General features: G+C 28.8%; 1 protein-coding gene across 2 annotated transcripts; it reads right to left on the reverse strand.

The window, feature by feature from the left end:
- Positions 1-8,781: 8,781 nt before the first annotated feature.
- LOC114181753 (probable boron transporter 7) lies at positions 8,782-14,826 on the reverse strand. 2 transcript variants are annotated; one of them, XM_028068296.1, is made up of 14 exons: positions 14,622-14,824; positions 13,848-13,941; positions 13,645-13,727; positions 13,359-13,551; positions 12,842-12,980; positions 12,595-12,760; positions 11,985-12,151; positions 11,624-11,797; positions 11,432-11,527; positions 11,225-11,341; positions 10,829-11,136; positions 9,755-10,013; positions 9,516-9,663; positions 8,783-9,069 (listed from the first exon to the last, which is right to left on the reverse strand). In XM_028068296.1, exons 2-13 carry the CDS (start codon positions 13,937-13,939, stop codon positions 9,535-9,537), a joined length of 1,923 nt encoding a protein of 640 aa, XP_027924097.1. In that variant the 5' UTR covers positions 13,940-13,941; positions 14,622-14,824; the 3' UTR covers positions 8,783-9,069; positions 9,516-9,534. The 2 variants fall into 2 exon arrangements, with proteins under 2 accessions (XP_027924096.1, XP_027924097.1); XM_028068295.1 differs by having other exon boundaries at positions 8,782-9,069; positions 13,359-13,727; positions 14,622-14,826.
- Positions 14,827-16,339: the final 1,513 nt, after the last annotated feature.

Here is a 16,339-nt window from a genome sequence, read left to right on the forward strand (position 1 = left end):
AAGAAGATACAGATCATAACATAAACGTGATAAACCGATGAATAAAATGTATTTTTTTTATATAAAAACTAAAACAAATGAAAAGTAACATATAATATAGTTATAGATCATAACATAAACGTGAATGAAAAGTAACACATTAAGTAATTTATAATTGTTTTTAAAACTACGAGGATAATAATAAGGAGTGGGTTGCAGTATTTTATCCATTATTTGATTGGCAACGTTGGCTATTAATGTTATGTTTATAATTTAATTTTAAATGAAAAAGATACCTGACACAAAGTAAAAAACACAAGATAAATATTAGCGGGGAATTGTTTAATCATTGATCATAATTGTATTATAAATATAATGAACTTTATCAATTTTTTATCACTCCATCTGTTGTGATGCATTGAATTCCGTATAAACATTAATAAAAAAACATACTATTAGTGATGTTTGTTAGGACCATGCTGATTAGTATCTAAGTTACTTATTAACGAACATTTAATGTGTTCTGGTATCATGAATTTTATATTAAAATTTAAAATAATTGGTATAGTAATTAAAATATTATAAATATATATAACAAATTTTATAAAAACAAAACTATTTTTTAAATTATAAATACAAAATAAAGACTTTAAAACTTTTAAGATTTATACTAAAAATAAAAAAGAATTAATAAAATCTCAAATTGATATTTTAATTTTTTTTTTAAATTTTTGATATTTAACACTTTTTTTTTATCGATTTTTTTCTTAATTTAAATTTTTTTAAACTTTTACATGTTTAATATTATTTTTTGTTGGTTTTTTTTAATTTAAACTTTCTTATACTTAATTATATTTATTTTTTTGCGACGTTAAAATATAATTATTTTATTATTTAATTGGTTTTTAATTTTTATACGTATTAAATAAAATATTAAACATACTTATATAATATTTTTTAAAAATTTTATTCTTTAAATAAAATAAAATTGCATGAATAATTATTAGGTCAGATTTTATTTATTATTATATTTATTTATGTATTTTTTTTAGAATTCAATGTATATTAATTATTAACAGGTACCGGTAGGTAAGATCCCTGGTTTAACCATTTCTATGTTTCTTGCTCCATATAATTTAAGAACTTATATATTTATACTTGAAAAAACTGTTTATGTGTAAGCAATTTTTTTTTAATTATAAACAAAAGTGTAAAAAAGATTAATGATAAATTTCACCTCAAGTAACATATTATTTTTTACTTGTTAAAAAGTGATTTTTAATTCTAATTCAATTTTATAAAATTATCTTTATATTAATATATTAATATTTATTTATAATTAACGTATCATTTATAATATATACTTGAAAAAATTATTATAAAACTATTAAAAATATTCTTAATATTAAGAGAAAAAGTAACCGTTAAAACATGTAATTGTGGAATAGTGATAAAAGAAAAGCAAACTTTTATAGCAGAAACAAAAACAAAAGATGTTGAAGTCAAGATCGAAGGCTAGGAACACATGCATGAACAGTCAACTCACAACATCTATGGAAATCACACACTAGCATTACAAAAGGGCAAAGTGGTCACCAAACTAGTTATTCGATAACTTTGATGAATTCAAATAAAAAATATTAAGATTATTCAACGTGGAATTGAAAAAGAAAAATTCATTCTTCGAAGTCAAAATAAAATATTCATTCTTCAAGTCACACACATGTGCACATCTCATAGTTAAATTCTTATTTTATTTTTTAAACTTTGATTATGGCATTATTAATAATAAACTGAAGACTCGGTCATAATATAATCTAGCCATAATGGGATTGATTTAGTTTAGATTAGAGACTCAATTTATTTTAATGCAAGTTGAACTAATTAAAAGTGATTGATCTCGATAAACAAATGACGCTAACGATCAAATAAAACGATACATATATTTCTTCTAAAAGGGTAATTTGTGAGATTAGAATGTAATTTGAATTTTCTTTGAAAGTGTGTACAAATTTTAATAATCAGTAGTGTTTTTAATATAATTATTTTCAAGAAATATACTTGCGCCAAATAAACAATAAATATTAGTATTTTTAATATGCGATTAATATCATTTTATATATGAAATATATTATGTCGGAAAGAAATATTCAGTTAACAATGTTTCAATAGAATTGATAATTGATCTAAGTATGGGTCTTGAAAAAGTCTGAAGGATATGTAAAAAGAATGATCAAAGAGAATCTAAATTGTGGAAAGATTTAAAAAAAATTTGTGATTCTAGTGAGGACAAACATTATTTGAAAAGAGTGTGTATTGGAAAGTGGGATCTAGAACTAGGATTTTATTTTTGGAAGACACATGGGCAGGTGATAAATCACTTAAAGAATTTTATCCTAGGTTATATGCTGTTAGGGTTTATAAGGAGGGGGTTTAACTAGGGAGATACAACACCAATAAGACCTGAGCATAACCACATAAGGTACTGACACCACTCTCAACCCAAAACCTTAAGACAATAGGTTTATGGGTCTTTATTCTTATATAGTGCTCCACTTTCTCATTTCTAGCCAATGTGAGACTTAGAATCACACTTGGATTCCTAACATATGTCAACTCTAATAAGAAAGAACAAACAATAAGTGAATGTGGGAAATGAGACATCGACAAATGGAATGAAATTTGGCTTGGAGAAGAGAATAGTTTGAATGGGAGAGACCTCAAATTCAAATGTTCTTAAAAGACATTCATAAGATAATTCTTGCTAGGGTAATAAATGATTGTTGGATGTGGAATGATGGTGAAGATAAGGTTTATACTATTATATCAGCATATCAAAAGCTACAAGAAGCAAATGTTGCATATCAACTTCAATTACCTTTAGAGAGTAAATATTATCCCTTCTACGAAGTTTTTTTATGTGGTGGGTTATTTTAAAGGGAATACTCACAAAGGTTAATTTAAGACATAGAGGGGGTCATCCTAAACAACGATAATTGTGCTATGTGTGGTAAGCATGAAGAGAGCATAAGTCATTTATTCATTATTACCAGATCCAGATGAAATCTTGAGTATGGCCCAAATGAAAGCATGTGCATGGTTGAAACATAAAAATGTAAATGTAACCTTTTCATATACCCATCACGCACTTAGGTTGTTGGAATCTTAGAAAGTAGGAATGTACTTAGTCTTGAGAAATTTTTACCATAAGGTGATGTCAACACTCAATTTCGTCCGGATGAATAAAAATATTTTTAAAAATAACAAAAAATAAGTGTTAATTAAAAAGAATAAAAATAAATTATCTAAAAAAATTAACAATAATAAAATCTTTAAAAAAGGTTTCTTTAATTTACGTGAGGATCTTCTCAGTAACACATTAATCCATCATCAATCTCCCTCTGCATCCATTTACACAACTTCTATGCAAAACAATTCAATCATTCTTCATACAAACGATAGTCAACACATTAAAACCTCTATCGCATCCAATTTTGGAAAGTACAAATTAAAAACAGAAACCGGTAGAACCAAAACAGAGGCATAAAAAAAAATCAAAACATAGAAGCAGTGTTGGACGTAATTTTCAGATAGTAGAAATCAATTTGATTTCTACTATCTGAGAATTGTGTCCAATTTTTTTTTTCAGATTCTTTTTACAAACAATTTCGGTATCTTAGGAAAAAAAAGGGATAAAAAAACAGGAATGGTTATTACACGGTCCGCCATTTTCCATATATATATATATATATATATATATATATATATATATATATATATATAACCAGGTTAAGCGTCAGTTCATCGAAATAGAAATTTTAAGAAAAATTTGATTGGAATAGGAATCCATTTCTTCTTCTTTTTGATTCCCTTGTTTTTCTCAAAATAGGAATATGGGAATAATGAAAATATTTGTTTGATTGAAAGAGTATTTTCAATTCCTATAAGATACATAGAATACATTACACTACTAAAATATAATAGAATCAAGATAGATTTTCTATTTGAACTCAATTAATTAGTATTAGTTTAAATGAAATATTTTCATTCAATAGTTTCGAAATTCAAAAATTCAGGTAGAAATAAACAAGGTTACTTGGATCCCTTAACTCAACTTTTAGTATCCCTATAGCCCACTTCTTCCCCATACTACGAGGGAAAGGGAAAATGAAAAAACTACCATTAAAGCAGCCCAAGCAATACTTACTATATCCATGTAAATTTTGTCTCCTATCTCTATAAATATGAAGGAACCATTTCATTATTGTTTCAAATTTTTTATTCTATTCTTTTTCTTTGTATTATTCGCTAAAAATACTATAATAGTGGAATTGCTATTACAGAGTCAAAAAAAGGACTCTGGGCTAACATCATTCACGAAAAACAAGAATTAATTCTATTTATTAGTTATGAGAACATCTAAAAATTTTTTTTTGATTATTTTTAGTAAAATCATAAAACATTAAACATAAAAAAAATTATAGGAAGTTATAAGTCAATGAATGTTACTACCAGGTGGGAATATTAAGATTTCTCTTTTATCATTTCCTTAAGGATTTCATAAAAAAAGAATCAAGACAGATTCATTTGCATACTTATACTCTTCTTTCTATTTGAAATAGTCCCTTAAATGTCTCCCAATTCGTTCTCTAAATTAATTAAAAAAACTTTTTTTCTTTTCTATTCGATTTTAGAATCAAAACTTTTTAATTTTATTAGAATATAGAATATGAAAATCTAAAGAATACTTTTTTTGAATATTACGAAAGCGAATTAGCTAAATTAAAGTTATTAAATAGAATTGATCTAAATAATATTGATAAAATGTGGAAGCACTCATAAATTTTAAATTAGTCTGTATAGAAGGTTTTTCTTCTGCCTTTTCTCTACCTAAAAATGGACTTTCCTATCCGACTTATTCTTAATCCAATCTAATAAAAGACCCAGCCAAGAGACAGGCACTACAATAGTTGTCTAGTGAACGAACTATCATTTCTAAATTTATGGATTCCTTTTCACTACTAGAATCTTTCCTTGAATTCGAGACAAAAATATTTACAACATTTTTTAAGCTACTGATGCTTATAATTTCGAATCAAACGCAATTCTCAAGACTCCTTTTCCCTCGCTTGCTTCTGTTGGAAAAAAAGTTTTCTAAAAAAACGTAATATAATCTTTCATTTACAGTTTCTTATCGATCAGGAGACACCCGGATTTGAACTGGGGAAAAAAGATTTGCAGTCCCCCGCCTTACCACTCGGTCATGCCGCCAATAAAAATATAGATATGAAGTTTTTGAGAATACTCCCCCCTTTTCTTTCTATTGAAAAATTGAAAAACAATCTTGAGACAAATCGCAACTGTTAACTATTCTTTTATGAATTATTCTTGAATATTTGAATAGAAATTTGTTTTTTTCTTAATGAGATCAAAAAATAAAAATTGATACATAACCAATCAATATTGCTTTTTTTTTTTACTTTGTTCATTCTAATTATAACAGCAACTTTCAATATATGTAAATCCTAGAATATCAATTTGATCTGTTACACAGATATTATCTAATCGAGTATCTTATCCATATCTATATAGATATAGAATACCAATACTATACGGTATTTTCAAGAAATTATCGTGCTTATCCTTTTTTTACAATTTTCAATAGAAAATTTGTAAAAATTCACACAACATGTTATGTGTTTGTTATCCTGAACAAATATGACTGCAATAAAGTTAGAGACAGATCTATAGTTGCAGTTAAATATATGCATGTTTCAAAAATACAAGCCTTATTACATTACACATAACATACTCTAATCATATTCTCCCCAATTCTCTCCAAAATACTTCACTTCAAAATATATCTTTTCTTGACAATTTCGAATGGATTTATTTTTGTATCCAATTGAATTTGAATATGTAATATCATAATAATGATAGAAATGAAATGCATTTTTTTATATTCCTAAAAAAAATATTGAAATGCCTGTAGAAATTTCCAATCCTTTTTTAGATTAGAATTTCGATTCTATCTGTTTGTTTTGTTGCAAATTCCTTCGAAGTTGAGTATCAAATTCTAATATTTCTTTCTCTTTTCATAATAGGTATTTCATACACTAAGAAATATTTGATACACGGGATTAGGTAAGATTTCATGTAGTTCAGTATAAAGAATAGAAATTCCAGTATTGCTAAATGGATTCATGTGATTTGATGAAGCATGACAGCAAATCGTGGAATATTTTTCGATAAAATTCACGGGGAAATTGAAAATGCTTGGGAGTGAAAATGAAGAAATGTCTACATTACCTGGATTGAATTAGATACAATTTGAAGGGTTTTGTAGGTTCATTGATCGGGGCTTAACAGAAGGGCTTTTTAAGTTTCCAAAAATTGAGGATACAGATCAAGAAATTGAATTTCAATTATTTGTCGAAACATATCAATTATTAGAACCCTTGATAAACGAAAAAGATGTTGTATATGAATCACTTACATATTCTGCTGAATTATATATATCCGCGGGATTAATTTGGAAAAGTAGTAGAGATATACAAAAACAAACTATTTTTGTTGGAAATATTCCTCTAATGAATTCTCTGGGAACTTCTATAGTAAATGGAATATACCGAATAGTAATCAATCAAATATTTATCTATAATTAGCGTATCATTTATAATATATACTTAAAAAAATTATTATAAAACTATTAAAAATATTCTTAATATTAAGAGGAAAAATAACCGTTAAAACATGTAATTGTGGAATAGTGATAAAAAATACATAATTTGTGGAATTGTGGAATAACCGTTAAGACTTGTCAATGATATTGGAATAGTGTGCCAATAAAAATACATAATTTGACCACTTCAAAAGCTGACAAATACGTGAACACATGGTCATACACAGTGTAACCATTAATGGTATCACATGCATGCTGAAACTATGACAAGACGTATCAACTTCATTGGGATACCGTGCCAAGTTTTTTACTAGCTTGAATTGTAAAAGGTAAGTAGTCTTACAATGCATGCCCTGATTCACATTACATATTAATGGGCTAAGATGCACTCTGCCACTATGAAAAGATGTATCAGCTTTATTGGGATACTGGGTCCTATACACCTAATTTGAATCCATACCAAGACCCACAACTACTTCCCCTATAAATACAAAAACTTCAAAACCAAGTTAGTGTACTCTGGTATTGCATAAAAAAACCACTATCAAAAGATCAACACATCCAAATGTCTGACATGGAACACTTTGGCATCAACACCCAAAAGAACTATTCAAATTCCTTCCTTGGAGCCTTGTTTTTCAATGGTCAAATGATGCAATGTGAAGATGGTGTCAAGTTCCACGGTGAAAGTCCAATTATGTCAATTTTATTTATAATTATGTCAATTATGGTACTTGTAATGTCTTTCATTAAATAAATATATTTTATGTTCAATTATACTTTATAAATTTCAACTAAAAAACACATATATTACAAAAACAAAATTTCAAGTTAAAATAAAACTAATTAATTTCAACCAAATTTTTGGTCGATTATTTATTAGGATATTTTAAAAAAAAATTCTAACTTTATATTTTGAAGTTAATAGCTACTATTTTATTTCACCATATACAGATGAATTTTACATTATTTATTTGTGTAAAAAAATAAACACTTGACCAATAAAATTCTTATAAATAAATCAAAGTAAAATATATATATATATATATATATATATATATATATATAAATTTGTACTTCCACATACTTTTTTAATTTTAAATATTCAATAAACAAAAAAAATAAATAGTACAACACCACCTCAAACATTATATATTAATTATTTTTACTTTTATTACCTCTATTATAATTCATAAAGTTTTTTTCCAAAATCACTATTATAAAAAAAGTTACTTAACAAATTCAAAAAAAAAATTAAATTTACTTTTTATATTTCCAAATTATACCTAAAATAACTTAATACACAATACTATATCTATTTTTAACTCAACAAATTTAAAAATAAAATAAAGTAACATTTATTTTTTTATTTTTCCAAATAACACTTAAAATAACTAAAAACACAATACTAAATCTATTTTTTTTTAAAAAAATTAACCTCTAATTCAACCATTTTTTAAATCTATTTTTTTAAATTAAAAAATTTTAAAAATCCTAATCAAAATAAAAACATAAATGGAGAAGTGAAGGTAGCTATACTTGATGGAATACAATAGGTTACATAAGAACCGAGAGAGTGTAAATGTGGCACAAAGTAGGACAAATTACAATAGAGTCACGAATTGGGTTCAGAAAAAATTTATCCATTGAAATTGCACATGAGATAACAAATCCTAATTAAAAAAAATATATATACACATTATGATAATAATTAAACAAATTATTGTAAGTTACTATGTGTGAATATTCATCTTTTTTATGATGATCCATTACTTAAACTAATAAATTCAATTTTTTTTTTTATATTAGTTCAGCTTAGATGTCAAAATACATGATCATACCTAAAAAAAATCTAACCTTCTATGTTTCCCAAATACTAATATGAAATCATTTTTTTGTCAAAATCTTTGCTACAAAATTAACATGCAACGCTCACTACATCTACAACCTTGGGTCAAAGAATGCTTACAAAATCCTCAAAGTGCCCCGTGAACACATACATCACATACATACATACATATATATATATATATATATATATATATATATATATATATATAAATAAATAAGACATTGTCTATATTTTCACTTGAAAACAAGTGCTGAATCTATTTATTTTCAGAACTTTGTAACCAATTAATGAAGGAAAAATGATCCTTCAACAAAACAAGCTAATTATATGTAGTTTCCTTGTAACAATATTGAGGCCAAATAATCAAAGTTCAAAATTTTTTCTTTCCAATTTGCATTTCATATTTCTTCTGATTATGTTTCCATACATTGTATGTCTTCAACTTTTGTTGACTTCACAATTATCTAGAGGATTCCATTCATGATTATAGTCATACTAAGCCCGTTTCAACATGCCAATGGAGAGAGACTCATCATTTTTTTTCAAGCTGCTGAACCTGTCCAACACCATTCCATGTTTAGACACTATAACTCATCATTCAAAGATAAACAATAAAACAAACACTATATCTGCATATATTTATTCAAACCCTTAAAGGGTAAAGGGTTATGTAGTCAGTCAGAACTCTCTTGTGAAATGAAAACTATAAATATAGACTGTTTATCAGATTTGAATAGTCAGATGAAAAGAAATGTGGATGACATTTTTACAGAGTCATTTGATTACAAGCTAAGTTTTAGTTTTGGTGATATAAGTATGGTTGTATACATCAGACAAATTTATAGTCACATTTAAGATGAAGTTTCACTTGATAGGTCCCATAAAACTCAACAAAGATGAATTTGAACAAACCAAACTTGTATATTTTAAACTCAATTTTCATCATTTGCGAAGAAAAAAGGTCAGGTTTTCTGCCTCTGATCAGCATGTTATCATGAATACCTTATGCATACATATCTGTCTATTGCTTGTCTTCATTGAAGCTTCTGTTTTTCCTTTGGCTTACAGTTCTATGCTTTAATTCTCCTCTGTAAGTTGTTATCTCATCCAATATCTCTGCGTTGTTGTCATCCTCACTTGGATCTTTGATCTGATCAAACAGTTTTGAAGATTGTTAAAAGGTTTGGATTTGAAATTATTGAGTACAAACAGATAACTACATTGTTGAGCACAAGACATACCTCATTTGGAACTCCAAGAATTTCCTCATACTCAGCAGCATCTAGTTCTTGAAGATCAGCAGGCTTGAATATGCGGGGAAGCAAGTACTCTCTTATGGGTATGAGAAGGAAGAAAGGTAATGGGAAAAGTATTCCTCCTATAGGTATCAATTGCACTCCATAACATACTAAAAAGTACACACACTGCAAGACTGTGAACAAGGCTATGGTCTTGAATGGCACTGATTCCACAAACGAGGCATGAGGACTTTCCAAAATTCTGCCAAAAAGTACTCACATTAGAGCAATCACAAAATTTAAAATGTTATTAGCTTCTTGTACTATATGAAAATAACAATGATTGGACACCAAGGGAAAAATGAAAGACCTACTACACTATGCACCCTTGTGAAAATGCTAACTACATTTTGTACACTAAGGCCAGATTATCAATTCTGCTACAAACGAGTATTTCCACCACAAGGAAATGATGGGTACATCAGCCTAACCCAAGTAAGGAATTAACACCACTTCTAATCCAAAACATTAAGATAATGAATTTATAGGTTTTCTAACTTTCCTAACTTGCTCAACTTTCTCCTTTTTATCCCGTGTGGAATTTAGACTCACACTTTAAATCCAACAATCTCTCCTTCAAGGGTAAGCCCCTTTCACATTGGTACACACTCCATCGAAATCATTCCTAACCACGAGTACCTTTTTTTGTATCGTTTCATACCACCATTCAACTTAACGGGACACGCTTACATAGAATCCTTGCTAGGAAGATTTTTTATATAGGGACCATTTTTATCCAATGTAAAACTTAGATTCACACTTGAAACCCAGCAATAAAGAAAGCTTTGAATACCATGAAGCAATATATCTATTTCAAAACCATTATTTATAGACTAAAACTTGAGTTGAGTGGTCTAGTTACCCTTAGAAATCTAAGGTTTTTGGTACTGGACCAGTTTGAATGAGTTTGAGAACACCAAGAGAGATAGAGAGGGAGAGAGTGCCTTAACAACAGTACCAAAATCCTTAAATTTTCCCGGATAACAGAATTTCTCTTGAAACTTTAGGGATACTTACTTGCTGCGCCGGCTTGGTGCAATGAAGAGAAGCAATATTCTTTCCCAGAATTGATTTCCTGGCAGACTATCAATAGCCATGTATGCAAAATATCCCCACAGAACTGAAGTGGGTATCATTTTGATGATAGAAACGGCAAAAATTGATAGGCCAACCAGGAGAGACTGCAAGAAGTTACTCATTCTTTGTTCATTAACACGTTCTGGTATGTAGGCATCAATGTGTTTCTCAGGATCAAATGCAGGCGTTTCTCCATTACTATCAGAAGATTGCATTACAGCCTCCTTCAAATCGTTCAAGTCTTTAGTCTGGACCAAATTCAAAATGTCTATCAAACTGCTGTTGGATTTGAACAAATAGGCACATATAAGTAGTATCAAGTCAGCAATACTTAACACTTGGTTCAGAATCCATTTCTACAAACACAGCTTCCATCGCTCCATATAATTCAGTGCCGGTTCCTTGTTGCCTAATGCAATCCTGGGCACTTTTTACCACCTTCTTTCGGATCATCTACAAATTGATACAGTAATTATATAAGAATATATTATAGTTAGTGTTTTAGGCTTAAGGGTCTTGATGTAAAACTAAGATGATACTTACCTGCCTCCTGAGAACTGCCAAACTCTTTGTATGCATGGGGGACTGAGGAAGGACTCCATTTGATGGAGGAAGGCCAAGTAAACCACAAATCAGAGTCTACACATGAAAATGATATAGATATGTCAGAGAACTGATTAGTGGAGTTAACAAAGTGATGTTTGAGGTTGCAAGGTTTTGCAGAAAATGGTATACCATTATACCAAGAAGGAACATATCATAGTGATAAGCACTTGGTTTTTGAAGATTATATTCCTTCTGTTGAGCCATCTTAGAAGCTACAGTGTGATCAAAGAAGTATAAACCTGCTACCATAATAGCTGGAATAATTGCTGCAAAGATGTAAAGCACCGGTACCTTTCCCATATCCTGCACTTTGCCATCATCAACCATATTATATGTTTTCTAGAACATGTTTGACATAAAATTACTAATTATAGTATACAATGTTGACCATTTCAAAAACGTAAGGACTAAAACTAATTCTAGCATGAAAGAAGGACATGTTCTGTTTCACTAGAAGATAAGAAAAAGCACATAATATGGGTAATAATACCATTATCACTGTCCAGTGATAGAGAGAAGCAGGTTCCCAAGGAAGTGGACAAACCAGCCTTCTAGGAACAGAAGATGGAACTTTGTTGGGTACAGTATAGGATAGTCCAGTCCAAAGCAGAACCATCAATGGAATCCCATAATCTGCAACAATAGCTCTCATCCACCCTGCATTGAATGCCACAAAGAAGATAAAAAAAAGTGAAAAAAAAATATAAATCATTGGCATGTTTGGAAGAGTTTCTCCACAAACACTTCTAGAAAAGAAAACAAGAGAAGCACTTCAAACACTAAATTTACTTTAAGATAGGTTACTTCACAGAAATAACCCTTTTTCACTTTCTTTTCTTCTATAGAAATTCTTATGGCAAAGTTCTTCCAAATGTCCCCAAATCTTACATGAAAAGTTTAAAACTTTGAACATGGCCTCGTATGAATGAATCCTGGGTTGAACATGTAGGGTTATGCATTTATATATAGGAAAGTACAAAGAGATGATTTTATCCCTGTTACATCTAAAACTAACACATAATAATGTAACTAACAATATCTAATGATATCACAAACAACGATATCTGACAGTATATATGCAGATATTTGGAGCCACTTGCCTGTTCCATATCTCCATGTTCTTGCTCTTCTGCTGACCATGGCAGTGAGAAGTATTCCAAAAGAAAAAATGACTGCAAGTAGTCCGTTTATATACAGCCATTGGAATTGATGATCCTCTGCAGAAGCATGTTCAGATATGGGTGTCTCGAACTCACCCTTGACTCCCTGAGGATCACATGATTTTTTGGTTAGATCGTGAAGTGCAGAATTAACATTCTATTTTGCTTCCAAGGGTCGGCAATGTACCCTTATAGCCTCTTGGAAGAAAAGGACAGTGATTAACATGCCAAATAACTCCTCTGCGAGTCTTGTGAACTTCGTGATAACTGTGCAGGCATTGAAAGTTGCAAGCAAAATCAGCATGATAGCTGTCCACACACAAACCCTGAAACACAAGTGAACATAATGTAGTTCAAAAACTAAGAACATGGTAAAACCAAAATGTCTAACATATAACTACGAAGCATCGATTATTTGATTTGTTTCACATAAATAAGGATAACTTTTAATACTTTACTGATATGTACGTATATACATAATATACCAACATATGAATCATAAAGTATGTATAACAATATGATACTATTACTTGTGATACACAAATGATTCACAGTTTTTCTTTTATTCATAGTGATGTCTAGTAAGATATGATTGATATGAATTTATGTACATATGTATATCTTATACATGTATTTAGAATATATAATCATATGGTGGTATCATATTTGTGCATGATATTCAAGCATCATAGATAGATACATACCATCCAGCCCAAGGCAGAAACATCCCAACGCCAAGATCTGGACTTTTTATGCAGAACTGATACAGAATAGTGTACATTATAACAGTTGGTTCAGCAACTCCCAAAATCAACATAGGCTGACCACCAAATATTGATTGGATAATTCCACAAATAGCAGTTGATGCCAGTGTTTCAACTGTACTTAAGCTTCCACCTATAAAAACATGATATGGATGCTTGGTTATGGAACAAAAAGCATAGCATTGACCACTGAAAGTAACTACATATTGTTGAAGAAATGTTTTACCTGTATCCCTGTTAAGTTGCTCTCCAAAAGCAATAACAGGAAGAGCTGAAGCGAAGAATATGTAGAAAGTTGGAGCCAGTATCCTAACATATTACTCAGAGAATCACAAATCAAAATTAAGCACAGATAAAAGTGAAAAGTAAAAAGGGGGAAAAAAGTCTCATCAATATGAAACTAAAGGGTACTTAATAAACAAGAATTACTTAATCCCAGAAAATAATGCACTGGTCCAATCATGTTTGTAGCAAGCAGCCCTTCCTTTGATATCACTAATGACTCCTCCAAAAGGTACCATTTCTGATGCAAAAAAAATTAGATCATCAAATCACAAACTTCCAAAACTTATAATATATCTTGAGATGAAAATAGATGAAAGTTTGGAGATTCATTTTTCTTAAGCACTATGAAATAAAGGACTTCCATAATTTTGTTGGTTGAGCATCTGTATCAAACAACTTAGATGCATAAAAAAACCCAGTTAAAGATTTCAATTAATGCCTACACCAGCCACATAAACCATGATTTAAATAATTGAATTCAGTGTTAGAACATATATATATATATATATATATATATATATATATATATATATAAAATCAAACTGAGGTTAAATCGATAGACATCATTGTTATTCCTGACATTGAACACCATATATCACAATCTTCTCTTAAATTCTTTGCAAACACTTTTTAATTTAAATGATGGGTTGGTAAGGATTGTGGATTCATCACAATCCTTAATATTGCAGAAAATTGTGAATCAAGACATTTGGTGTGGTAATGATATCTAAATAATGGATTGTGATGGACTTCCAACCAATGCTTTTCCACAAAACTTGAATCTTTGATCACATATGTTTACAAAAAACAATGTTATCTATGAATCATGCAACCATGATGAGATTCATTTCATAAATAAAAGTGCACAATATATATATTTGATCTGCAGAAGGGAAAAACAGAAAGAAAAATACTGACTTGAATTACGAGCCTAGGTGAATCCCTAGGTCTCGTTGTGGGAGGAACAGGTGGAAGAAAAAGTATTCCCTCCGGAGGATCCAGAGGAGTGTTATTGTTGGATGTTTCTCTCTGTCTCAGGGTTGAGAAGGAATGAAAAGAGGGTGGCTTCATGTATGCATGCAGAAATAAGGACGTGATGGAAAAACAGACAAGCGTGTTTTGTGTGGTGTACATCCATTTGTAACATCCTTAGAGACCAATACCTACGACAATCTGTGATTGTCAATACATATACAAAGTATACACTCTTTTTTTAAATGTCTCACGTTTAACACATATCAGAAAAGTTGACTTAATCATCATCGCTCGTGTTCTCTTTTATTTCGTCTTTTCTAATGGTTTTAGATGAATAAACACCTAATTCATTACTATATTTTAATCTCATTTACGTTTGATAAAAAATAATGGAATCCACTCATTAAGTCTTGCTCGTGTACTACAAATAACAATAATTTTAAATCATTAAGATTAATAAAAATAGTTTAATGGGTTCATTTTAATTAATAATATTATAAATTTAAACTTTATTTAAGAGATACTCATCGAATAAAATAGTTTAAGTAGGGATTATATTTAATGACATAACTAATAATTCAATAAGTTATTTTAACCAATATATAATGACATAACCTTCATCGGAGACGAGTGGATGTCTCCTTATAAATTAATGGTATGAAAAAACAATGCATTTGAAAATAATTTTATGTTAATTATATTTAGGAAGAAAAATATTTCTAGTTGTTTCCAATATATAAAGGTGGGAGGTAGGGATGGCAACGGGACGAAGTGAGGATGGGTTTCGCTATTCCATATTTATATTCGTAGAAAAAATTCATCAACATCCACATACCCAAATCCAACGGGTATTGAACTTTTCTCTCATCTCCATCTCCACCAGGTAACGTATATAATCTTGTACCCATACTCGTACCCGTTTTCTTATATTTCAATATTAATTTTAATTAATTTTTATAAAACAATAAAAAATTATGTAAATGAAACATAATATTATCAAATATTCAATATTAGGAGAATGATTGTTTGTTCGATATCAAATACTTTAAAATAAATTATAATTGTTTACATTTTAGATTATAATACCAAATAAAATTTGATGAGAACTAAAATATTTACTAAATTTACAAACATTAATGAAACCTAGTTGATAAAATTTAAAAATATTTTAAAAAAATATAAAAGGAAACGAATATTCAAATTAAAATACATTTTAAATGTTTGTTTACTTCAATTTTTTAAATTCTAATAAATCTCTTTTGTATACACTAATAAAAGTTATAATACGTCACTTGATCAAAATGATGCAAAGAACAAATAATAAACATAATAATAAATTTTTGACATAGATCCTGTATCTTTTGAACTCCAATATATGTTGGATGGTGATAAAAAAATATTCATGGCAATTACATTAAATTTTTATTGTAGTAAATAAAAGTTCTTTATTTATAGTGAAAAAATTACAGTATGATTGATAATAAGTTAGAAAATAAAAAATAATTAGATAAAATATATCGAAATAGTATTCTACATGATGAAAATAAACAGCAAATAAAAATATAAAAAAATTAACAAATGTGTGTCTTAAAAACAATTTGAGAGACTATTGAAAGAAATCGCATAAAGAAAAACAAATGTATAATTAAGGATATGATAAG

This window comes from Vigna unguiculata, chromosome 4 (genome assembly GCF_004118075.2).
Source record: "Vigna unguiculata cultivar IT97K-499-35 chromosome 4, ASM411807v1, whole genome shotgun sequence".
In the NCBI taxonomy this organism is placed as follows: domain Eukaryota; kingdom Viridiplantae; phylum Streptophyta; class Magnoliopsida; order Fabales; family Fabaceae; genus Vigna; species Vigna unguiculata.

Coding starts and splice junctions, on each gene's coding strand:
- LOC114181753 (XM_028068295.1), bottom strand. CDS start 13,939: ATGGTACCTTTTGGAGGAGTCATTAGTGATATCAAAGGAAGGGCTGCT. Junction 11,528..11,623: donor TGTTCCTTCTTGGTATAATG/GTATACCATTTT, acceptor TTTCATGTGTAG/ACTCTGATTTGTGGTTTACT. Junction 10,014..10,828: donor GCACCAAGCCGGCGCAGCAA/GTAAGTATCCCT, acceptor ACTTTTTGGCAG/AATTTTGGAAAGTCCTCATG.